This window comes from Dermacentor silvarum, chromosome 1 (assembly GCF_013339745.2).
Source record: "Dermacentor silvarum isolate Dsil-2018 chromosome 1, BIME_Dsil_1.4, whole genome shotgun sequence".
In the NCBI taxonomy this organism is placed as follows: Eukaryota; Metazoa; Arthropoda; class Arachnida; order Ixodida; family Ixodidae; genus Dermacentor; species Dermacentor silvarum.
This window is the reverse complement of record NC_051154.1, coordinates 251021014-251047385: the sequence shown is the minus strand read 5'-3', so window position 1 is coordinate 251047385 and position 26372 is coordinate 251021014. Positions and strand designations below refer to the sequence as shown.

The 26372-nt window shown below is 48.5% G+C and overlaps 2 protein-coding genes and 1 pseudogene across 2 annotated transcripts; all 3 read left to right on the top strand.

The window, feature by feature from the left end:
- The first annotated feature begins 445 nt into the window (after nucleotides 1-445).
- Nucleotides 446-1662, top strand: LOC119439127 (kinesin-like protein KIF18B; annotated as a pseudogene).
- Nucleotides 1663-11627: 9965 nt separating this feature from the next.
- Nucleotides 11628-13065, top strand: LOC119439111 (kinesin-like protein KIF18A). The gene is made up of 3 exons (XM_037704823.1): nucleotides 11628-12642; nucleotides 12684-12873; nucleotides 12987-13065. The coding sequence occupies exons 1-3, from the start codon at nucleotides 11628-11630 to the stop codon at nucleotides 13063-13065; spliced, it is 1284 nt and encodes a 427-aa protein (XP_037560751.1).
- Nucleotides 13066-17918: 4853 nt separating this feature from the next.
- On the top strand, nucleotides 17919-19039 carry LOC119439095 (kinesin-like protein KIF18B). The gene is made up of 2 exons (XM_037704822.1): nucleotides 17919-18002; nucleotides 18236-19039. The coding sequence occupies exons 1-2, from the start codon at nucleotides 17919-17921 to the stop codon at nucleotides 19037-19039; spliced, it is 888 nt and encodes a 295-aa protein (XP_037560750.1).
- Nucleotides 19040-26372: the final 7333 nt, after the last annotated feature.

The following is a 26372-nucleotide window of genomic DNA, read 5'->3' as shown; positions in this document are numbered from 1 at the left end:
CATTTCCGCGTTAACAATGATTCCCTAAGCTTATAGCCGTAATTATATTTTAACTGAAAAGGCAGCGGCAGCTCAAACGAAACAATAAATGATGTGGGTAACAGAACTGTGGTAATGATGCTTTAGAGCCCCCCCCCCCCCCCCCACACACACACACACGATGGCGGCGCCTCTGGCTCCAACAGTTATGAAGAGGACGAAGTAAGCCGAGCACGTGGTGGAGAACGCGCCCGGTGCCCGACTGGACTGGACGATCGCCATCTTTGATCATCACGCCCGCGTCTTTGCTCAGTCCGGATCCCTCGACATCGATACACTCTAGCAGGCAGGAATCTACAGTGGTGCCGCCAGACCTCAGGAGGCGTTCTAACGAGACCGCGCACTCGTCGGACCCAGAAACGCCGCCGATCGAACAAGGAAGCGTACCCGGGCTGTACGCCTGACCATGGCAGGGCGCATGCGCCTACTGAGCGATCGTGACTCCGAAACCACCAGCATCGTCCTCGTGGTCATCACGCCCGCGCCCATGGTAAGGCCGACTCCCGCAACGTCGAGGCCCCCTACCACGGAGGAATCTACAATGGTGTCGCCAAACGGCAAGAGAGGTTCTAACGAGGCCGCGCAGTCGTCAGCCACGAAACGTGGCCAGTCGCAGAGAGGCCTGCCGTCACCTGGGGTATGGGTGAACATGGAAGTGCGTGTGTGCCTACTGAGCGTTCGTGACTTTCATACCGCAAGCATCGTCCGCGAGCTGGACGACAGGCGCTTTGTGTTCGACCCCAAGGCCGAGGCGGAGTCTTTCCATTTTTGGGTCGGGGCTCACGCCAAGCCCAATGAAGACCAAACGTTCATGTTTGAACAGTTCTTGGATGAAACAAAAGACAATGTGTATGTGTGGGAGAACACCACCAGGGGCATGCTGACGATGCTCCTCGAAGGGTGCAATTGCTCTGTGTTCACGTGCAGTTCGACTGGCGCCGATAAAGCTATCGCATTTCTGGGCCCCGAGGAATGCCCCGGAGTGGCCTCCCACATGGCCAGCGAGTTTTACCAGCGCGTGGACAAGCTGCGGTCAGAGGGCCAGAAATGCGACGTAGCAGTCGCCTGTCTAGAAGTCTACAAAAAGGTTGTTGAAGACCTGCTTTGCCTCGACCCGGCCAAGGGCATTGCCATATTCAACCTCACCATACACAAGGTGAAGGAGGCCGGCACCATCCTCGAGTTGCTCTTCAAAGGAAACAAGAACTGGTCGCAGCATGCCACCGGCACTAATGCAGTGTCTTATTGGTCGCACACCATCTTCGAGAACTACGTCGCAGTAACGGAGACTGCGACAAGCACGAAGAAGGAAACTCGCATCTGGATGTGCTCTGCTGACCTTGCCGGCTCGGAGCACGCAGCTGCGGCCAATAGGGACACAAAGGATCAGATGCGTGAGGCACCAAGCTCAACCTGCCGCTCCTGGCCCTCGGCAACTGCATCGACGCCCGGTCGAAGAACGGGACGAAGGAAGTGCGGTACCGGGACTACATGCTGACCCACATCCTAAAGGACTCGCTGGGGGGCTCGGGCAACGTCTTTGTGATTGGGACAGCGACGGCGTTCAAGCTCAGCTGCACGCGAACCTACTGCACCTTGGAGAATGCGCTGAGCGGGCCATGAAGATCGAGCTGCAGGCCAGAAGGAATGTGCTCAATGTGAACGTGCTTATTTCCACGCATGTACAGTGTGCCTATCGAGAAGTACCAGCACAAGGTGGAAGGCCTTCAGCGTAAGCTCGCGCAGGTGGAATTGAGGAAGGCTGTAGTTGAGGATGAGGTGCAAGAGCTGAAAGACTGTCTGGTCGCCGAGACGCTCTGCTGCAAGCTTAGTCAACCAGCGGGGGCGGCAGTGGTGCAGCGACGTCTAACCACGTCCTGTCCACAACTTCCGTCTTGCCGTCCATCGCGGAGATGGGAAACAGCGTGGAAAAGAGCATCTTTTCGAGGCGCTCGGGACTTTGTGGGAGCGGCGCAGTGCGCCTTTATAGATGTCTTAGATAAAACAATTTCGTGGTTTCGTTTAATCGTAATATTTGATATATGAATAAATAATCTGAAGAAACTCGCATCACCCGTCTTCCCGCCTGTCTATCACTTAGGAACTTACGCTCAAATCAACTGTCTATTTAAGTACAACGGAAAAGTTCGAGGGATAAAAGCAACAATACGTCACGAGGAAAACGTTGTTGCGAGCACTGCTGTGCAATAAAGAGTCATAAATCACTGAGCGCAAACATTTAGAGAATCCGATGACGCAGAGTGCAACCTCGTTCCGTCTGAATCGTGGGCTTGCAGACCATTATCACAATCATCGGGACCCTTAATGAAGAAGATCCACCGTGCTGGCCCACTGAAAATAGCGGGATTCTGCGGTGCGCTAGTTTATTCTCGACCGCGACAGCCGCATTTTGACGGAGACAACAAGCAAACAGGCTTGTGTACTTATAGATTGCAGTGGTCGAAGTAAATACGAAGCCCTACATTACGGCCCTTGTGTTACTTCTGTATGTTGAACGCTATAATTTGATTTGATAAGAACAATGAGTAGTTCTCCACGTTTGCAGAAAATAGTCTAAAGGATTAAGCGTGGACAAGAGACAAGCGCTGTAGGCAATTAGCGAGCGGAGTGACTGGAAGCGTTAGAGAATGTGATAATGCATCTTGCACGATGCCTACCGAGGCCAAGTTGGTCCATCGACAACAAAGCTTCTATTTCTTCGAGCTGAACAGTGAGAACTTAATGGCGGCGTGTACCACGCAAAACCCAGCCGCTCCCGGTCGTGCTTCAAGTGACAGCAGCTTCTTTTTAAATACCCACGGGAACGGCCCACATTACCCAGCGATCCAAGTTGGCGTCGGTTCATTGAAGAGCGGCACGTAGGTGGTCGCACATACCCACGGGAACGGTCAAGATTTTACAGCGAAGCTGTCTACAGCTGGAATCCCGGGAGTTTTTCGTCTCCGTCGACAGAAAACTGAAAAATAGGCGATGGAGAGAAACCATTCAATCAATTTCGAAGCGAAAAGTCTCTATCCCCTTTGGAATCACGCATTATACAACGTACAGCACCGCACTCGTTTTAATAAAGAAAAAGCACAAAACCAGCATCAAAACCACGTGATTGATGAAAAGCTCCGCGCGAGCAATGCCAAGCAAGTACCGATCCCCCGCGTGCGTTCCCTGTAAGACTGCTGCTACGTAAGTTACCGCGGCAACGGTAGAGTGCGAAGTGGGGAGTGACGTCACTAGGCCGGCTAATAATTGGAAGCACGTAGCGCTCCTCGCATACGTTTCTCGACTACGGTTGCTTACGCTGCCGCTGCACCGGCAGCCTACGAACTTTCATTTGTAAAATAAAAAAAGATATTCCTTGGGCCGCAACATTCATATGGGGACGGATTACCAGCGAAGCTGTTGTCCTGAATACATGCGCTGCATATATACATGCATTATGAAATCATATATTTTTTTATTACGGCACCACAGTACGGCGGCATAAGCGCCGACGCGCGTGACGCTATTGACCCTTTTCGTGGCGTAATTGGTTCTCCAGAAATGAGATGGCGCTTTCGGTGGCGCGCCGCGCCGCACGTTGCCTCAGCGAAAGCGGGTGAATACGAAACCATTACCGCTTCTGCCCTGTTTCTGTGCGATCATCTGCCGGAAATACATCTGGGTTTTCTCTCACGCACTGTACTCCATTCACGCTGCCAAATGGGCAGATATGGATTTAAGACATCTGCAGTAGTTGGCTTCAAAAATAGTGACTGGCATATTAAGTAATGGAATGAACCTGCGCGACCAAGTAAACGGACATTTGCTACATACGGATGGCCAGTGTTGCTGGCTGTTCGCGATGACCTTGCTCGTGGATAAAAAAATATAACTCATCCGGCAGCGTTTTACTGCTAACCTCTAAAGAAAGTTCTTCAACCCCGGCAAGTCGGCAAAAGTGTCGGCTCGGTAAACGATGACACATGGAGTAGAGCCGCTTGCTCGCTTAGTATTTGTCGTGCACGTTGTTTACACACATCTGCCCCAACTAGAGGAAAAACTTACGGCCACTGTATCGCCAACTTATTGAGAATAAGTAAACGGGCGCACACTTGAATAAGCATGGGTGACAGCGACTACGCCGACCGCTCGCGGATGGTCGAAGCTGAATTTTTCGTGACGGTTCAGAGGAGTAAGCGATAATAAACTTTTGCTACAAGCTATTACAAAGTACAGAACAGCTACGATCCAAGCCTTTTGTGTAGCAATAACAAATCTATTGCATCTGAGAACACCCGCGAGCGAATGCACAGAAAATGATCAGAGAGTGACCGCACCGATGAACTTCACTGACTCAGAAACGTGACAAGCCGCTGCTTCGAAATAGTTGCCAAAAAAGAAGGAAGAGCAAGGCACACTTATCCTGATTCAATTCATAACCGGAATCTTTGGATTTCTTCGAATACATATTTAGCCTCGCATTTAGAACAAGCACCATATACGCTGCTCTCGCCGTTTTGGACAAAGCTTAATGAGCTCCGAAAGCGCTTTTACATATCCTCTGTAGCTGTGGCCAAAGCTTCGTGCCGCCCACCCTGTCGCCGTCAACGATATGTCCCGAAACAGAGGTTTCCTGAGCCGCACCGGCGTCATACGCGTCCATTGTAAACACGGAGGCAACGGAGAAATTTGAGCCAAGCAATGAACCCGTCACCACGTGATCAAACATGGCAGCGCCCACGGGATCGCCGCGAAAAGGGTCAAATGCCACAGAAGCGCAGGCCACGTGCACAGGCGCCGTCGCCACACTCTTTCCCCGTCTGCCCCGACCCGTCTCTATTGCTGGAGCACTGTTGCCAAACTCTTACCCCTTCTCCCCTACCCGTCTTCATTGCTGCAGTGCCGTCGCCACACTGTTTCTCCCTCTGCCCCACCCGTCTCCATGTCGGTCCACTCGCCGTGTCCCCGATACGGACTGAAACCGGCCAGGTTCGTGCGCTCCTCTTTTATTTCCACTTCGAAGGCGACGTCCTTCATCTTTTTTGGGTAAAACGAGATGTATAGGGAAGTTTTCTTGCATAATTTTGCATATACCCTATTCAGGATTAAAAAGCAATGTTTCTTTCTCTTTTCTTTTTTACAAAGCGGCGTTCTTGGCCGTGGGGAATCAGAAGTTGTACGAAATCGCCAATGAATGATTTACTCAGTTATCAAACTCAGTAATTAACCTCTTCCCCACGCCTCTCATTCGGCCTGTTGGAAAGGAGGAAGAAATGGATCGGGGAGGGGAGGTGGAGGCGGGACTTGAGAATCTGTTGGACGACTTCGTTGGGACACAATACGAGTGAGAGCAGACACGCACTGCGCTAACTTGCTACAAATTTTTAGTGAAATGCATTACAGCGGAACTGTCTAAGGCTAGGATCCCGGGATTTTCGCGGCGTAACGTCAACAGAAAAGTACCATCATCTATGGCTTATAGCACAAATGGAATGGCTCATGGCCACATAAGGCAGAGGCTACACGCACTGTAGGAGCTGAGAGTCGTGGCCTCGGAGTCCGACGTCAAACTGCGGGTCGCTCTCTAGCCTACGCCACCGGTGCGTCTCGAAATGGGTGGGTGGCCTACGCTACCGGGGCGTCACACGGAGGCTAAGCGGGCCCACCCCGTCGTCCGAACAGAGTTGACGAGGAGGCTTGCTTCTTTCGTGAAGAGTACGAGGTCGAGAGGTAGGGTAAACGGAACAGGTGGTTTATTTACATCGGAAAGGCAAACTTATTTACAGGAGATGGGGATACACGTACTGGCTGGAGGACGGAGCACCGTTCATTGTTCTCGTAGCATCATGATATGTAGAGAACGTTACGTCTCATCAGTCTAGCATGACTGGATCGAAGCACAGATCGAAGCACTGGCTACATCTCAGGTCAGATGGGAGAGCACTCAATGAACCGCAAAAGTCCCCTTAAAGGCCTGCTGGCCAAGCTGCGGTCCCACCTTCTTCCGAATCGGAGCGTCGAGGGTCACCGACGGGTCCGCCTTGAGGGGGAGGGTGCACAGAATCCCCCGGCGCCTTTGTTCCCTGACCACATTCGGAGAAGTGCCCTCGGGCCCACACTGCTCACTCCCCCACAGAAAGGAGGGGATGCTCGTTGACAGGTGCCTGTCTGGGTTCCCGGGATGGGCCAGCCCTCGACGGGTTTGTCTGGAGAACGGCCTTGGCGGCCAGCAGGTCGGCGCCCGGGTGACATCTAGTAACCACGTATTCTCTGAAGCGTGTCTAGGCATGGTGTCGCTGCTGATCTTTCCCGTGGGACGTTTTCAGCTTCCCGAATGGATTCGTCACAGGCAATCAGGAGATACTCCAAGTTCGCTGCTCCGCTGGTCGCCGAACGTAACAGCACTCAGCAAATTGAAGCGAACAGTGCATACATTTTTGGAATCACGCATACAACATACAGAACTGCATACGTTTCACTAAAGAACAATCTCAAAAGAAGCATCCGAACCAGGTAATTGATAAGACGCTCCATCGCCTACGTGTTAGGCGAAGCATGTAGCGCTCCCGGTATACGTTTATCGGTAAGGATTACTGAGGCGTAACCTGCCGCGGCCACGGCAGCGTGCGACGTGATGAGTGACGTCCATAGCATTTCGTATATAAAATAACCAGCCTATCAACTGATTTCAATGTTGTTCCAGCACCGCTAGGCGTGGTCGCGTCATGTCAAAACTATTCTTCCATTGCTACCATTACTCTAAAATAGCATTACTACCATTACTCTAAAGCCATAAAGCATAGCATATCCCCCTAAGCAGTTATAGCGGTGGTTTTAAACAGCTTTGTTTGACATCCAGATTCACCGGGCCGTTATGGCGAGTCAAAAATGTTTTTCACAAGTCGTTCCCATTGCCTACTGGAAAGATAAGCAATACTAAGACACATGGCATTAACGGGAATTTCACATGCCGTCGGTAAAAGACTCATCGGAAGGGGCCACTGAAGTCTGCAGGTTTTTTTCCAGGGTCAAAAAAAGCACGCAAAGCAATTTGAAGCGAGGTGAACGTACTTCAACATATTCGTGCTCTAGGCTTATGCTAATTATACCAGTAGAAATAATTGTTAATTTACTACTTCGCTCTCTTAAAAATATATTTAACTTTCTCCTGTGTATATGTTTCAATATATATTGTGTCTGTGCATGGTGTCCTCAGTGCAAAAAAAAAAAAACCAAGAAAAAAAAAACGTTGAAGTATCATCATCATCATCATACAGCCGCCACTGGTGCTTCTAATGCACTTGTCCTCCTAGTGTCAGTATTTGCAGAAGTAAAGCTAAAGTATGGATTACAAGCTGTGCATATCCGCGCTAACTATGATTCAGTAAGCTTTTAGCCGTAATAAAATTGTAACTGCAAAGGTGGCGGCAGCGGAAACGAAACATTAAATGATGTGGGTAACAGAACTCTGAACACGTAGGCGGCGCCTCTGGCTCTAACGGTGATGAAAAGGACGAAGTAAGCCGAGCACGTGGTGGAGAACTTTCGTGAGATTTTTGCGCTCGCGAAAGATGATTCCGGTTCCAGCAAATATTCACTCTTTCGTCCTTTCGCCACGCGAATTGTCCAAATTATTGGAAAATATTGGAAAGGGCCTAGAAGACAGGTTTACTTCAGTAGTTCCACAGTACCAATTGAAATCACTACCGCTAGAAGAATTTGAGGAAGTTACGTTTCAAGAATTGGCGGCTGTTCGCTCTCTGCCTTCTTCAGCGCCAGGACCAGATGGAGTTGCCACAGCTGTGATAAAAATTCTGTATGAATTGTCCCCGCACGAAATGTTGAATATGGCAAGTTTTTCTTTAAAAAAATGCCTGTATACCCTCGGAATGGAAAGTTGCTAAGGTAATTCCGATACTCAAAAAACAGGGTGGTGGATATTATTTAGATAATATTAGACCAATTTCTCTCACATCCAACTTAGTTAAACTAATAGAAAGAATTTTGAATGGCCGAATGACGACATACATAGCTGAAAACTAAATACTTAGCCCCAGTCAAATTGGCTTTATATCAGGGTGCTCGATATGGTGTGCGCACGTACATTTAGAGAGTCGAGTGCAACTTGCACTTTGTAGGAGAGAATATTCAGCATTAGTGACTTTAGATCTAGCTAAACATTATGATTCCGTAGAGCATGGACTTCTGATAAAGCATCTAGAGATGTACAGGTTTCCGAAATACATCACGGCGTGGATTGCAGAATTTTTAAGGGAAAGAGAATTCTACTGTTTTCAAAGCGGATGTTCATCGTCAAGGTATAGGCAGACACGCGGAGTACCACAGGGATCAGTGCTATCTCCTGTTTTATTTAATATATTTTTAAGCTCAATTCCTTCGCTCCAGGACATTCATGTGTACGTTTATGTCGATGACATCGCTTTTTTCGCGTCCAATGATGATCTAAATTCACTGTATCAATCGTTACAAAATTGCTTATGCATCCTTGAAACTTGGATTGATAATATACACTTGTCTCTGAATGTTAGTAAAAGTGCACTTCTTGTCTTTCCTTTAGATCTTCCCATTAATATTTCATTGGTGTATCGTCAAGAGTTCATTCCCCAGGTGAATTGCCTTAAATATCTGGGAATCACGTATAATGGGTTACTAAACTGGAGAAGCCACATTGAAAGAATTGCGTCTAAGGCAACTCGTGCCTTGGGATGGCTACGTAAGATCAGTAACCAACGATATGGGCGGCGAAGGCATACATTAATTACGATGTAAAAAATGTATGTCCGACCCATCATGGAATTAGGGAGTGTCTTGTTTTCTGGTAGCCCAGCTTATAAAATTCAACCTCTGATAATATTAGAAGGGAAACTCTGCGATTGTGCCTTGGACTCCCTAAGTTTGTTGCCAACACTGTGCTGCATATGGAAGCGCGAATACCAAGCTTAAAAAGCAGATTGAGGATTCTTACATTCCAAACATATCTAAAAATTTATGAATCTCCTCAAAGAAGATCAATGTATATTTTTATTAACGAACCAAGTTCATTCTTTAATAGTCATTGGTCGCGATTACACAACCCTCAAATCATATTCGTACAGGCACAGCTATCACCATTGAATGTGCAAATTCAACGCATTCACCCAACAAGTAAATCAAAAATAAGTCTCCAGATAGAATTTGACGATATTTTCCCCTCAAATGCTAAACTAATGCCATACCAATATTTAAATAATCAATTACAAGATTACCTTTCTCACCTGCAAACAAACAATATCATAGCCACTGAAGCTTCACAGTCAGAAGAAAAGGCTGGCGTAGGCATTTTCTCTCCTTCTCTTAATTGGTCCTTGTCTATTCGCCTTCCAGATTACACGCCTATTTTCATAGCAGAATTATTGGTCATTGTTCTAGCGCTGCGTAAAATTCCTGCAAATAAATCAACAGCTGTCGTAGTTACAGATTCTCTATCGGTATGTGTGTCGCTTTTCACGGAAACAAATTCAGCTTGTTTCACGATTTAGTCCCTAAATGTTTACAAGAAATTACTCCATCTCCCGCTAAAGGGAACCATGTGTGGATTCGAAGCAGCGGGGAGATGGTTAGCTTGAGCGAGAGATGGTTTCGCGGCAGCGGCCCGAGCCCTCATCGCGGTGCTGCACAGGAGTGCGCGCTCCGTCATTTTCATAGCGCGGAACTACCGTAGCGCCCCCAGCGGAGTATGCAGCTGTCGCGCCACCTGTCGTGCGCGCCGCTCCGGATTCCCAGAGGGGAGGGGGGAGCGTAGGAGAGGAGAGAGAGCGGGAGGGGACACGCATGCGCTGTGGGGATGTGGCACGCGGGCGTCGCTCCGTAGAGGATTCCTAGAGGAGAAAAAGGGGGGAGCGTAGAAGAGGAGAGAGAGCGGGAGGGGACACGCATGCACTGTGGGGATGTGGCACGCGGGCGTCGCTCCGTAGAGGATTCCTAGAGGAGAAAAAGGGGGGAGCGTAGGAGAGGAGAGAGAGCGGGAGGGGACACGCATGCGCTGTGGGGATGTGGCACGCGGGCGTCGCTCCGTAGAGGATTCCTAGAGGAGAAAAAGGGGGGAGCGTAGAAGAGGAGAGAGAGCGGGAGGGGACACGCATGCACTGTGGGGATGTGGCACGCGGGCGTCGCTCCGTAGAGGATTCCTAGAGGAGAAAAAGGGGGGAGCGTAGGAGAGGAGAGAGAGCGGGAGGGGACACGCATGCGCTGTGGGGATGTGGCACGCGGGCGTCGCTCCGTAGAGGATTCCTAGAGGAGAAAAAGGGGGGAGCGTAGGAGAGGAGAGAGAGCGGGAGGGGACACGCATGCGCTGTGGGGATGTGGCACGCGGGCGTCGCTCCGTAGAGGATTCCTAGAGGAGAAAAAGGGGGGAGCGTAGGAGAGGAGAGAGAGCGGGAGGGGACACGCATGCGCTGTGGGGATGTGGCACGCGGGCGTCGCTCTGTAGAGGATTCCTAGAGGAGAAAAAGGGGGGAGCGTAGGAGATGAGAGAGAGGGGGAGGGGACGCGCATGCGCTGTGGGGGTGTGGGACGCCGCGGGAGGGACTGTCAAAGCCCCCGCCATAAGCTGCTTCGCATCTAATAATTAACTTGTGTGAGTTCCTGGCCACCGCGGTTTATATCTAAACGAAATGGCAGATTTATTCGCAAGAACATCTCTAAGTGGACTTTTGATCCCTGTTTTACCAGATACTGCTTACGTCAGTGCATCGAGATATAGATTTTTTGTTTGCAAAATGATTTAAGCAACTTACCACTGAAACCATCTCCAGACTTTCAGCATCTCGGTTTTTGCTGGAATAAAAAGTGGTTTCCTTCTCGGCAGTTGGAAGTTACTTACACCAGACTACGCTGTCGCATCCCGCAATTGAATTTTTATTTACATAGAGCTGGTCTCACGATGTCCCCTCTATGTCACAACTGTAAGGAAATTGAATCAATAGAGCACTACTTTTTATCATGCAGACGATATTCACACCACAGAAAGTTATTACTAGAAGCTCTACTCTACAAAATTGGATTAGGTTTAAACATACCAGTATTGTTATCATTTGGGGCCTCAGCAATAGGCTATAGTCACAGAGACGTGTGTTGCGCAGTATTTCGTTTTTTAACTGGAACAAAACGATTACCTTGCTAATTATTTTATTTGTATTCTGCACATCAGATGCATTCATATCACCTAAATTGGTTTCTCCAAATTGTTTTGTTAATATTACCTCCCCCTGGTTGTAACAGCTTTTCACTTTCACCTTTTCAATTAGTCTGACTGCTCGCTCGCATGGTAATCTAGTTACTAAGACATCTGCCTTTTTTGTCTTTTATTTCGCGTTTCTTGTTTTCTTGTTTTCAAAGATGAATTTTCTTTAGCATACCCACTGCCGCCCGTTTCTTGGCCTATCCCCCTTAGTGGGTGTGAGCCATGACAGAGGTACATCATCATCATCTTCAACGCGCCCGCTACCCGACTGGGCGATCGCCATCTTAGACCCTCACGGCCGTGTCTTTGGTCAGGATGGATCCCTCGACATCGATGCTCTAGCTCTACCATGCAGGAATCTACCGTGGTGCCGTCAGACCTCAAGAGGCGTTCTAACGAGACCGCGCATTCGTCAGCCCCGAAACGCCGCCGATCGAACAAGGACCAGCTATCGCCCGGGGTACGGGTGCATTTGGCAGTGCGCGTGCGTCTACTCAGCTATCGTGACTCCGCCACCGACAGCATCGTCCTCGTGGTCATCACGCCCGCGCCCATGGTAAAGCCGACTCCCGCAACATCGAGGCACCCTACCACGGAGGAGTCTACAATGGTGTCACCAAACCGCAAGAGACATTCTAACGAGGCCGCGCAGTCGTCAGCCACGAAACGTCGCCGATCCAGGAAAGAGCCACCGTCGTCGGAGGTACGGGTGAACGTGAGAGTGAATGTGCGCCTACTGAGCGTTCGTGACCTTCAGACCCCAAGCATCGTTCGCGTGCTGGATTACAGGTGCCATGTGTTCGACCCCAAGGCCGAGGCGGAGTCTTTCCATTTTGAAGGCGGTGGTAATGTCAAGCCCAATGTAGACCAAACGTTCATGTTTTATCAGTTCTTTGATGAAACAGAAGACCATGTGTATGTGTTTGAGAACACCACCTGGGGCATGCTGACGATGCTCCTTGAAGGGTGCAACTGCTCTGTGTTGGCGTGCATTTCTAGGGGCACCGACAAAGCTTTCGCATTGCTGGGCTCCGAGGAATGCCCCGGCGTGCTCTCCCTCATGGCCAGCCAGTTGTACCAGCGCGTGCTTAAGCTGCGGTCAGAGGGCCAGACATGCGCCCTAGCAGTCCCCTGTCTGGAAGTCTACAACAAGGTTTTTCAAGAAATGCTTTGCCTCGACCCGGCGAAGGGCATTGCCATATTGAACCTCACCATACACAAGGTGACGGAGGCCGGCACCATCCTCGAGCTGTTCTTCAAAGGAAACAAGAACCGGTCTCAGCATGCCACCGACGCTCATGCTGAGTCTTCATCGTCGCACGCCATCTTCGAGAGCTACGTCACAGTGACGGAGAATGTGACAAGCACGAGCAAGGAAACTCCCGTGTCAATGTGCTCTGTTAAGGATCAGATGCGCGAGGTACCAAGCTCAACCTGTCGCTCCTGGCCCTCGGCAACTGCATCGACGCCCGCGCAAAGAACGGGACCCAGCAGGTGCCGTACCAGGACTTCAAGCTCACGCACATCCTCAAGGACTCGCTGGGTGGCTCGGGCAATGCCCATGTGATTGGGACAGCGACGGCGTTGAAGCTCAGGTGCACGCGAACGTACAACACCGCGAGCATTCGCTGAGCGGGCCATGAAGATCGAGCTTCATGCCACAAAGAATGTCCTCGATGTGAACGTGCGCATGTCCACCCTTCTTCAGCGCGCTCATCGAGGAGTTCAAGCAGAAGGTGGAAGGCCTTGAGCGTAAGCTCGAGAAGGCGAAATGTGGCAGGCTGTAGTTTAGGCTGTGGTGCGAGAGCTCAGAGATCCTCTGGTAGCCTAGACGCCCTGCTGCAAGCTCAGACGACCAGCGGTGGTGGCAGTGGTGCAGCGACGTCTAACGACATCCTTTTCACAACTCCCCTCCTGTCGCCCAGCCCGGAGATGCGCCCTCTCCCGGAATCGCGAGCACTGGAGCCCAGTTCGTTGTGTGTCGCATAGTAATGTGCGTTGAACAGCAGACATGTGAAAGTGCAGCCCCTCGAGCCACTCAGGACTTAATGGGGGAGACACAGTGTGCCTCTTGACTAGTTTTCGATAGAGTTATTTCGTGGTTTCATTTAATCGTAATAATTGATATATAAATAAATAATGAGAAGACACTCGCATGAACGTCTTCGCGCCTCTTAATCACTTCAGCAACTTACGCTCAATTCAACGGTATCAAGCGCAGCAATACTTCTCGAGAAAAGCGTTGTTGCGAGCACTGCTGTGCAAGAAACAGTCAAACCATCACTGAGAGCAACCATTTAGCGAATGCGATGATGCAAAGTGACACCTCGTGCCGTCTGAATGGTGGGCTGACCTATGTTGCGGGGGCAACTGACAAACTTGGACCATTATCACAATCGTCGTGACCCTTAATGAAGAAGATCCGCCACCGTGGCGCCGTGACAACGACGGGCTGCTGCTGCGCGCTATGTCGAAGGTTTGATTCTCGGCCACAACAGCCGCATTTCGATGGAGCCAGAAAGCAAAACGCTTCTGTACTTCTAGACTGAGGTGCACCTTAAAGAACCCCAGGTGATAGAAAATAATCCCTAGCCCCACAGTGACCACACTATGGCCTTTGTGTTGCTTCTGCATGTTGAACCCCATTATTTCATTTGATAAGAAAAATGGATAGACCTCCACGCTTGCAGAAAATAGACTGGGCGTTTAAGCATGGATAAGAGACATCGCGGTTAGTAAGAGTGGAAGACTGGAAGCGCTAGAGAATGTCATAATGTATCTTGCCACATAATTTCTTGCAGCTGATATAAAGCGTATGTTAGATACAAATTAGAGTTACAGAATGAGTGCCTAGGGAAGGGAAGCATCGGATGGCCGGGAATTAGAGGGGGGTGGGGGGGGGGTGATGGAATTCGAAATTTAGAGGCGCAAGTTGGAATCAGCTATCGAAAGACAGGGGTAATCGGAGATCGCTGGAAGAGGCCTTCGGCCTGCAGCCGCGATAACAACAGGCTTAGGATGACGATGATGATGATGATGGTGTTGGTGTTGCACCGGCAGCATTGCAGGAGGGCACCGCGGTAGGCAAAATTGATTTACGCTGATATTCTGCGACCAGTTTCGCCTTTCTCCGCTACGATATGTACTCGTCCATCTCGGCGGCCTCCCGCCATTATGCCAATGAAACATGGGTCTTCTGATGATAAATTTGAAGTTCACCAACTTTAGTATATAATTATCAAGTGGGATGGTTTCCCGTCGTCGCACACGGGCATGACAAACGATGCCCATGTTTAACAAAGATTACAATTCTTTCGTCGATACACCTATCGAGGGAGTGCTTACACAGGAATCGCCCAACTGCGCAATTTTCACAGTTTGGATAATTTCAATAATCTGGCGATCCCAGGGCTTGCTCAGAAAGGTGCACTCATTAAATGCGGTTGAGTAATCGCAGATGTCATTGTTGCACAGGAATTACGCACCACGAACAAGACCAAATTTCCCCTCCTGTTGAGGAGCTGGCGAAGCACATATTCACAGTAGTTGACACAATCCTTTTTTGTTGTTTTCGTCGCTTAAGCTGTGTCACACAGTGCCAACGCCTCGACTCCCCCCCCCCCCCCCCCCTCTCAAAAAAAAAAGAAAGAAGACAGAGAAAAGAAAACTTTTATTTTTTTCCGATATCGCAGGCGATCTTGGTGCAGTTGTTTAGAGTATACAAGTTTCTAATATTAGCGGCGCCTGACTGTCTCGGTTCCCTCTGAACCCCTTAACTGCTGTGCAAGAGATGGCTAGAAGACTTGGCAAGACTTCACAGGTGAAGATATGTCCCAAAATGAGGGCTTTTAGACACTAGTAATGTCCAAAGCTACTGATTAATAAATGTTTCCTTTTTTTACTAGTTCTGGTAGCTTCCCGTCCAGCGACTATCAAGACACACGAGTGCTTCTTGCATTATTTCTTGCCTGTCTCAGTTTTTGGGTAGCCATACACGAGGTCGCATTTGTGCGCAGTTGTATCCGTTGGTGATTTCTGTGTGTGAGGGCTCTCTTAGTGAGAAGGAACCATTTTGGCGCACCTGCAAGTGGGATGCTGCGGTCGAAGGTCAGCGAAGCGAATATCCGAGCTAGCACCTCCTATGTCGCGTCGTCTGCTACTGCAGAGCCCCTCGCTACTTTCCGCGAATGATATCGTACGTCCACGCGAGTGAGGGCAGCGATTGAGATCACCATAACGTTACGCGTTTGTTTCCAGTCACCAAATGACTTGTTTGCAGTCATCGAATGATAGGGGGGTGGACATTTATTCCTCCCTTTTCTAATATGTGGCCAGAAAATATCCGGCCTGGGACCAACGGTCGCATCTTAAGGCTGTTTCACACTAGGCCGACACGACACCGATTTTGGTCTGCCGACTGTTGGCCCCAACAGTTTACAGGACGGAAAACCCTGTGGCCAATGGCTTAAAGGAAGGAAAACACTGTAGCCAAGAGTCGGCCGACCAAAATCGGTGTCGTGTCGGCCTAGTGAATCAGCATTTAGCGGCATGGCCCCGATCACTGTCAGTGTCAGGCGACAGCTTCGCGTATATCTTCACGCTCATCGGTCGCTTAATTATCTAAAAGAGCGCACTCATGCGGCATTCCTATTGAGGTGACAAGGAATAAAACTGTGGAGAGACCACATGACCTTGCAGCATCATCTTATGAATGACGAGCGAAGCTGTCAAACTTTCCCATCTGCCTTGACGCAGTGCGCAACTCACGTGATGTCTCTCTCAGCTGCCGCAGCCGCCTCTTATGGACCCAGCGTTGACCATAGCGCGTTTAAATAAACCTGTCTGATTTCGGAACGCTGTTTTCAATTCCCACATCGGCTCGTATATGGACGTACAAAGGCTCGGCTCGAAATATTGTTACCACTCTCACGGCAACCGAGATTACAAGCAACCGCTATGTCGGCATAAGGATTGATGTCGGAGGCTATGCCTCAGTGCACGGCCGGTAGGCAGTACGTGCTCGCGTACTTCTGATCGGCCGACGCGGCTAGCGCACTGACCGTGGCATTTGCTCATTTACTTCGTGCATGACGGAATAGGGGCGCTACGAGCTAGTAGCGCTCGACTATACAGAGTTACTGTACTAGTTACGAGAAAAATAGATTTAATTATATGGTTGCCGGTATGGTTATGTACAATGTTTTCATCGGTGTTTAGTTTCATGACATTTGTTTGTGGGCTGTCATTCTTAAAATTTTGAGAGTACCTTTGTCAAGAATGTAAGACAAGGTATGAGCAACTTTAGTGATAGAATGGTGTGGCAATATAACACGCATATACTGCGTGTCATATAGCAAGGCGTGGCATATACATATATATCTAAATATATACGGATATTGTTCGCTCACGGACGACGACGCCGACACCGGATTTTCTGCGACACGGTTTAAAAGGGGCAATCAATGAGAATTCGTCAGACTGTGAAGAAAACTAACCTTAGTGTCGAAAGAAATATTGATATTACGGACAAAGAAAAATATTTAAAAAATGACTGGTAATCCCAGCCCTGCGAATATGGATGTCCATCGAATCTGTAGCAAAACCATCACAGCTGCTCATGGATGTATGAAATTTTTCATTACTTTAGAGTAATGATAGCGATAATCGCTTTGTGGTCGCCTTCCTACAAGACTAAATAGGATTTTACTTCATAGTCGGTTCAAAACCACCGCTACAAGCAGTTGTAGTGGTCGTTTTGATTAGCTTCACTTGACATCCATATTTGCAGGGCCGTGATGGCGAGTCAAATTTTTTTTTCATAAGTCGGCATTGCCTACTGGAAAGAAAAACAACACTGAGACACATGCCATTAACAGAAACTTCACATGCCGTTGGTAAAAGACTCATCCGAATGGGTCACTGCAGTCTGCAGGTTTTTTCAGGGTGAACAAAAAAGCACGCAAAGCAACATATTCATGCTCTAGGCATGTGCTATCCATACCAGTAGAAATAATTGCTAGTTGACTACTTCTTTCTCTTAAAAATATAATTAACTTTGTCCTGTGTATATGTTTAAATATGTATTGTGTCTGTGCATGGTGTCCCCAGTGCAAAAAAAAAAAAGTCGAGTTGAAAAAATACGGATGGGGCATATAGACGCCACTGGTGCTTCTAATGCGCTTGTCCTCCTAGTGCCAGGATGAAGATAAGGTACGAATTAAAAGCCGTGTATGACCGCGCTAACAATTAGTCAGCAAGCTTTTAGCCGTAATAAAATTCTAAGTGAAAAGGTAGCGGCAACTCAAGCGAAACATTAAATGATGTGGGTAACATAAATCTGGTAATGACACTTGACAGAGCGCCCCCCCCCCCCCCCCATACACGTAGGCGGCGCCTATGGCTCCAACGGTGATGAAGAGGACGAAGTAAGACGAGCACGTGGTGAGAACGCGCCCGGTGGCCGACTGGACGATCGCCATCTGATATCATCACGCCTTTGGCCAGGCCGGATCCCTCAACATCGATGCTCTAGCTCTACTACGAAGGAATCTACAGTGGTGCGGCCAGACCCCAGGAGGCGTTCTAACGAGACCGCGCGCTCGTCAGCCTCGAAACACCGCCTATCGGGGTACGCCTGACCATGGCAGTGCGCGTGCGCCTCCTGAGCTATCGTCTCTCCGAGACCACCAGCATACTCCTCGTGGTCGTCACGCCCGCGCCCATGGTAAGGCCGACTCCCGCATCATCGAGGCACCCTACCACGAATGAATCTACAATGGTGTCGCCAAACCGCAAGAGACGTTCTAACGAGGCCGCGCAGTCGTCAGCCATGAAACGTCGCCAATCGAAGAAAGACCCGCCGTCGCCAGGGGTTTGGGTGAACATGGCAGTGCGTGTGCGCCTACTGAGCGTTCGTGACTTCCAGACCGCAAGCATGGTCCGCGTGCTGGACGACAGGTGCCACGCGTTCCACTCCAAGGCCGAGGCGGAGTCTTTCCATTTCAAGACGGGGGTAACGTCAAGCCCAATGAAGACCAAACGTTCACGTTTTATGAGTTCTTCGATGAAACAGAAGAGAATGTGTATGTGTGTGAGAACACCACCAGGGGCATGCTGACGATGCTCCTTGACGGGTGCAATTGCTCTGTATTGGCGTGTATTTCTACGGGCATCGACAAAGCTTTCGCATTGCTGGGCTCCGAGGAATGCCCCGGAGTGGTCTCCCTCATGGCCAGCGAGTTGTACCAGCGCGCGCCCAAGCTGCTGCCACAGGGCCAGACATGCGACGTAGCAGTCGCCTGTCTGGAAGTCTACAACAAGGTTGTGCGACACCTGCTTTGCCTCGACCCGCCCAAGGACATTGCCATATTGAACCTCACCATACACAAGGTGAAGGAGGCCGGCACCCTCCTCGAGCCGATCATGAAAGGAAAGAACCGGACGCAGCATGCCACAGATGCTGATGCTGAGTCTTCGTGGTCGCACGCCATCTTCGAGAGCTACGTCACAGTAATGGAGACTGCGACAAGCACGAGCAAGGAAACTCGCATCTCGATGTGCTCTGTTGACCTTGCCGGCTCGGAGCACGCAGCTGCGTCCAGACGGGACACAAAGGATCAGATGCGTGAGGGTACCAAGCTCAACCTGTCGCTCCTGGTCCTTGGCAACTGCATCGACGCCCACTCGAAGAAAGGGACGAAGCAAGTGATGTACCAGGACTCCAAGCTGACCCACATCCTCAAGAGCCCGCTGGGTGGTTAGGGCAACGTCCTTGTGATTGGGACAGCGACGGCGTTCAAGCTCAGCTGCAGGCGAACGTACAGCACCCTGGAGTATGCGCTTAGCGGGCCTTGAACATCGAGCTGCAGGCCAAAAAGAATGTGCTCAATGTGAACGTGCTAATTTTCACGCATGTACAGCGTTCCCATCGAGAAGTACAAGCACAATGTCATACACCTTCAGCGTAAGCTCGAGAAGATGGAGTTGAGGAAGGCTGTAGTTGACGATGAGGTGCGAGAGCTGAAAGTCGGTCGGGTCTCCGAGACCCCCTGCTGCAAGCTAAGTCAACCAGCGAGGGCGGCAGTGGTCCAACGACGTCTAACAACGTCCTGTCCACATCTCCCGTCTTGTCGCCAAGCGCGGAGATGGGAAACAGCGTGGAAAAGAGCATCTTTTCGAGGCGCTCGGCACTTAGTGGGAGAGACACAGTGCGCCTTTATAAATGTCTTAGATAAAACTATTACGTGGTTTCGTTTAATCGTAATAATTGATATATGAATAAATATTCTGTAGAACCTGGGATCAGCCGTCTTCCCGCCTGTCTATCACTTTAGCAACTTACGCTCAAATCAAAGTTCTAGGGATAAAAGCAATAATACTTCACCAAGAAAGCGTTGTTGCGAGCACTGCTGTGCAATAAACAGTCATAAACCATCACTAAGCGCAAACATTTAGAGAATCCGATGACGCAGAGTGAAACGTCGTGCTATATGAATCGTGGGATAACCTAGGCAGTGGGGGCGCCTGATACGCTTGTGGGCCATTATCACCATCATCGTGACCCTTAATGACGAAGATCCACCGTGCGGGATGTTGCTGTGCGCTATGTGGAAGGCTTTATTCTCGACCGCGACAGCCGCATTTTGATGGAGGCAACAAGCAATCAGGCTTCTGTAGTTATATATTGTCTTATAGAATCTCAATTTCCGCAGCCATCCATTCCGAAGGTGTGACGTCGACGCTGCGAAGGAGCCTCCGCACATCGAGCCTCCCCGGGGATGTCAGCCGTCACTCCGGCTTGTCGGACCACCTTCCTGTTTTCTAACAGGCGCCAGCAACAGCTTGTGACCCGTTTGCACCAGCCCCAAAACAGGTGCCGTCAGTGAGACACTTCTCGAGGCAGGATCAACGCAGTCGACTGTCACCTGTATGCTTCAAGGCGTCTGTTTTACTCGTGGTCGGAACAGTAACCATATTTTTTAACGCTTAAAGTCTATTGTCTTTTGTGACTGTTTGACTGAAGCGCAGTGTTGTCTTGGCAGGGAAAGCCGCGACCTCTGTCAGTTGGTGACCACTGCCAGCCTCTTGACACGGCTCCACAAAGTCCCAGGAATCTGCTGCGCTTTCCAGTGTACAGTAAAAGCTTCAAGTTGTCGTCCACTTTGTGCTTTTGAAACTCTTCCTGCATGCACCCTAGGAATGTGTAACGCACTTCCGGACGCTCAGATTCCACAATTTCCGCAACCTATTTGAACCGAACACGACCTACAGAGGTGCTGCAAGCGCCGCTCGCGTGACTTTCTACAGTGTTTGTTTCCTCGTCTTGTTCTTTATGCGAGTAAACTAATGACGGTGCTTTCAGATGTTTTTCCCAATGTTTTGGTTCATTAAAAGTATTTTGGAAAAACTGTTTCCTAAACAAGCTATTTCTCAAAGGCCCGGTTACAGCGTTGGCCGACACCGCTCAGCCCAGCGTGGTTATACACTCTGCAGTCGTAGCTCACGTGGTTAATAAGAGCATAAACGTGAGCATGTAGCAAGCACTGGTTACGTATTAAAACTTCTACAACACTTACGACAATTTTAACCCGCTAAGACTTCTTTCCTGAATAGTAATTCATAATAAAAATTTCATTTCCGCATTTGTTCACAGAAACTTTCTGTAGTAGCAGGAGAACTGACATAAGACTCCGGTCTACATTCTGCCGGCGCCGCTTGCTCGATCAACTCCTTCCCGAAGTTAGGCCACTGGTCACCAGTTTTAAAGGGAAGTAATTCGAAGTGAACCTAATTGAAGCTTCGAGCATTTAGCAGCACATCAAATTGCATAGACCAGTATTTATTCCCTTTTCGGTACTACACGTTATAATCCGTTCAGCGATGTACAGGTTATTGTTTGACGAACTGCTATGACGGGTCTGGTTCGGGAAGCTGACACAGCTGATCAGGCCGATTTTTTGGACAAGATATGCCTTTCAGTCCGTATTGCTGCAGCCAGGAAGAAATGGGATCCTCCATTAATCAGCAGTCTCGGACACGTTGAAGGCATCATCCATCCCTCTAGTTAGCACTGTAAAACACTGCTTCATGGTTTCATTTCCAGGTTGTAGTGAACGGGTGGGATTCGCGAGCCGTACGAGCCTCGCCATAGCGACAGTCGGCTGGTTCCGTTACGCGAGGGGTGTCCAATATCTTCGAATGACGGCTGCTGCAATGAAATATTATATCGCCTTGAATCGCTTGGCTGTCGATCATACCCAGAGAACTTTTCTTTTGGGCGATTTCTGTTCAGGGATTCGTCAAATACGTACTGTATATGATGCGCAGCCGTGTCAATAGTGATGAACACAGCTTTTTCTGAGTGCCTATTCCGTAGAACGGTCAAAGTAGTATCTTTTCATACAAAATGTGCACCTAACTATAATCAACGCATTATTAAAGTGCCTACATCTGATTCGAACGACTTGAAGGCAGCCCAAAGCGCAAGTGCCCATTCATTAAAAACAGACACATGACGTACTTTTTTTGCCGAGTCATCGACTTTAATCGCTTAGTCATCAATTTATTTCACTAAGTGATCACTCTTCATGCGCTGATTCATCAACTTTTTATTTTTCGCTGCGTTATCCACTTTAATCGCTGAGTCATTCCTGTTATTGCGCTGATTCACGCACCTACTATTTTTTTTGCTGAGTCATCCACTTTAATCGTCGAGTCATCACCTTAATTCGCTGAGATATCCCTCTTAATGAGCTAACACATAACCTTAATTCGCTTTGGTTACGTTTAGTTCGCTTTATTTCCTCTTAATTCACTTTGTCATCCGTCTTAATTCGCTTTGATTACTTTTAATTCGTCTTGATTTCTCTTAATTCGCATACATCCTTCTTATTCGCTTTGTCATCCTTCTTAATTCCCTCAATCATCCATATTAATCCACTTTGTTTACTTTCAAATCTCTTTGATAACTCTTAATTCACCTTCATTGCTCTTAGTTAGCTTTCATTCCCCTCAATTCGCTTTGTCATCTTTCTTTCATCACTTTGTCATAATTCTTAATTTGCCTAGTCGTGCACTCATGCCTAATCACGCTTTGGTCCGCTTTAACTGCTTTAACTGACCTGTACGATTTGGCGTGACGACATGGTTTTCGCTCATCAACTTTGAAGGTCGAGTTATGGGGTTTCACGTGCCAAAACCACCATCTGATTGGGAGGTACGCCGTAGTGGGGGACTCCGGATTAATTTGAAGCACCTGGGGTTCTTTAACGTGCAGATAAATCTAAGTACACGGGTGTTTCCTCCCTTTCGTTCCCATAAAATGCGGTCGCCGTGGCCCGGATTGGAGCTTGATGAAAGATTCGGTGGCAGTATCCGTCCTACATACAATTTACAATGTCGACGCTAAACACCAAGATAGCTGGTCTGTATAAAATGGAGTGTATGTCATATCTAAGTAATAAGGGAACGCTGTGCAACTCTAGACGCCAAATGTTGAAGTGTGAACGGGCCATAAATTTAGGGCCCACCGCAGCTTCCTAGAATGGCTCATAATCCACTTCATCGGCGGAAACACAAAGGCTTGCCGATCCGTTGCCTAACCACACATATTGCTTCCTCTGTGAATTTAAACAGAAATAAGAAGACTTGCGATATCTCGCTGAGGTCAACACGATTTGCGCACTGCGGTAGGCTTCAAATGCGCTTATTAAATGTACATGCTCCGATTTCGCATCTGAGAATGCACCGCTCATCTTGAAGCACCTCTGTGCAGCTCTTGACTTGACTGGCGATCGGCGTGCCACAACATAGGAGCCAATGCACGCTTCGCTTCGCCCATGGCCATGCACGGAGCTTGGCTGCACGCGTCTGCTTTAGGCAACCTATGATGAAGGAGCTCTTCTGTTATTTATCCTTCAAAATGTAGTGCTTTTATTGCGGCTCGAAATGAGACGACGTGAGCATGTTACGTGCTCAACCAAACTGGCCGTAGCGCCTCTTGGCCAACAGTGGCTAACCATGCCACTTGGAGACTATGTGATCCAGTAATTCGTATCCTGTGTAGGTACTTCTCTGACATTTTGTGACTATTTACTAAGTTGAAAAAATAAATGCTAATCTCGAAACTATATGCAATAATGGCGCATTGTTTTAAGTTTTAAGCTCCATCCCTAAGGTATAAGGAAGCCGCTGCTACACTCTATATTGTGGATTCCTTAATTGACAACTCAATTTCTGCGCAAAATTCGGCTGTTACAATGGAATCCGGCTGTTCAGACACCGCATGTGTTTGCAAACAAACGTTGGCCACAAAAGAAACACCGCAGAATGTTTATTGTACAGTTAGGAGCATCTGGAACCCATTTTATAGAAAATATTACGCCATGTTAACTCTGTTAGAGGGCCCTGGTACCTCTGTGATCAATTTTCTTTCAATTTGTTTTTTCTTCTATCAGCTTTTATTCCCTTTACCCCTTTCCCCAGTACAGGGTAGCAAGCCGGTATTTACACTGGCTAACCTCCTTGTCTTTCTTCCCCTTCTTTCTCTCTCTCTCTTTGTTTAATACTATAACGCTTAACAAAATTTATTTAATCGTTTCGAAATGTTCGTTCACTGAAAAAGAAGCGTAGCAGTCTCTCCTGCAAGGCGAAGCATTGATAGCGGTAGCAAAGTATTTAACTACACGAAGTAATTAAGGTTTGTAGTTTTATCGTCTGTTCAAATTACCGTGAACATTCGCTTAATAATTAAATTAACAAGCATGGTGTCACGAGCGCACAGACAAACACGAACAGATCTCACTCAATGGCCGCGAATACTCGCTGTCACAATGCTGACGCGATCAGAGTGCAAACAAAAGCGAACGCTTCGTGCTGCCTCTCGCTTCAACGCGTCTCGGAAACTTGAGATTACGTGACCTCAAATACTAGTCACGCGGGGACACAAAGCACATGAAGCGACCAGTAATCTCACTCGCCCAACCTTCGCACTCGCCTAAAGTTACCTCCAAGATACGGCGCATGGTCCGCGTATGCACTTAACCGACAGGATAGCCATTCGCCGCCACGGCCAGGCTAAAGTACATGGAGGAAGGACGTAATTACGAGAGAGCATTAGGCAACAAGATTGAAGCCAAACATATCGGCCTAACACGTGATCGTCACATCAAAGCTGGCGGTAGGTTTTAGCGCACCCGCTGTGCAGGCAGAGCTACGACAGAGCCGCCGAACAACTGAGCATCGATTAAAAACTACCTGGTACCGAACATTCCCGCCCAATACGCTGAGTCTCAGAGGGCACATGTAGGCCCGACACTGCGAGGAAAAATGCGAAAGGACTGCCTTCTCGGAAAGTTCGCTTGGCAAGGCTGGGTGTATGACGTCATTCTCTCTAATAGTTCGTTTTCTTGCTCCATGCTAAAGGAGGAGACGCGGAGAGGCGCACTCCTCTGCCGCCCGCTCCTCCACCCTAGCGCGTGCGTCATCACACTACCAGGCGCTAAGCTGCGCCTCCCTCCCTCTCAGTTGCGCGCACTTGATCACTTGACCTCCACTAATGGGTGCGCGGAAGGACTTTGCGCATGAAGCCGTCATCCTCCTCGGTTCGCCCTCGCAAGCTTTCCCTCGCATCCCCTGCAAACGGCGCGCGGGGTGCGATCTTGCTGCACTTGGACTTGGTGCACAACATCAACACAACGCCGACGACGCGGGCGAAAATTCACCTAGAGTGTTCGTGTAATTGACATAGCAACAAAAATAAAACAAACTAGTCGAGTCTCATGTTCTTGGCCTTGTTCTTTTTGAAGGCAATATTCTCTTTGGCGACTTCACAACGGTCTGACGTTAGTGGGATCTGGGTATCTATATGGCTTCTCGTTGTAAAAAATGTCCTGTTGGCGTTGCAGTTACGTTCTTAACAAAACGTCGTTTTATCCGTTGAATCACAGAAGTAACTGGAACGCCAATGCATTTCTCCACAAAGTTCGGGAATTAATATCTCGAAACTGTGCGTCATCCAGAGAAATTGTTCCAAGTAGATCCGCCTTGCGAACTCCACGGCTAGAATTTTGCAAATTGCAATATGGGCCATAGCTGGTCTGTATAAAATGAAGTGTTTGTCATATCTAAGTGATAAGGGAACGTTGTGCAACTCCAGACGCCAAATGTTGAAGTGTGAACGGGCCATAAAATTAGGGCCCACCGCCGTCTCATCATTATACACCAGCGTACAATGTCAGACATCACTTGCCTTGGCGTCTACCGTTTTGCCGCACCTTATATCGCAAACAGTCCTTATCATACAATGTGTCTTATTATCTGAACATACTTGCTGAAAATAACGTATGTTTAGAAGATACATCCCGAAATAAGCTATATCATCCATGCTTTTGGATTTTGAAACAACTCCTCTTACATTGTAAATAGGCATGAATTATTATATTGCAAGATAGTTTAGGCTGACATTATGTATTTCAGTTTTTCTATTTTCTTTTTTTTCTTTCTGTCTTTTTTTGTAGTGTATGAACGCGCTATATATTGCTTTTCCGTTGAGAAATGTTGCGTGTAAATTTTATATATGTCCACCCATTGCTGTTCATGTGTACCTAGGGCACTGGGTGCTCCCTCAAGCTGCCTTTAGCAGCTTTTTGCCCAGTGTCCCCTCTTCCCTGTACTGCTTTGTACTGCGTGAAAGAGAAATAAACTTTCTATTCTAAGGTAATTAGTTAAAAACTTAATTCGTAAACTTTTGTTAATTTGTTGATTATGCATTTCAATTTGTTGTGCTAGTAATGTTCGCCTATCCGAGTAGACCAGCTCATGAACTAGAATTGTGCAATCTGCCACAGGCAACCTTTCAACGTTTTTGAAAGTGATCGCTGAAACACAAATTGCATCGAGCGGCCAGTCGCGCGGCAATCTTGTGTGTATTCGCGGGCTTCTTTCACGCTCGGAAAAACACTTTTATGTAGCACGTATCAAGCAACAGAAAAGCTGTATAGGGAGTTTTTCATGTTGCTCTACTTTTCATGTAATTATAATATTTGAGAACTTGATTATTTAATTATGACTAAATATGTAATTAGGCGTAATGCAA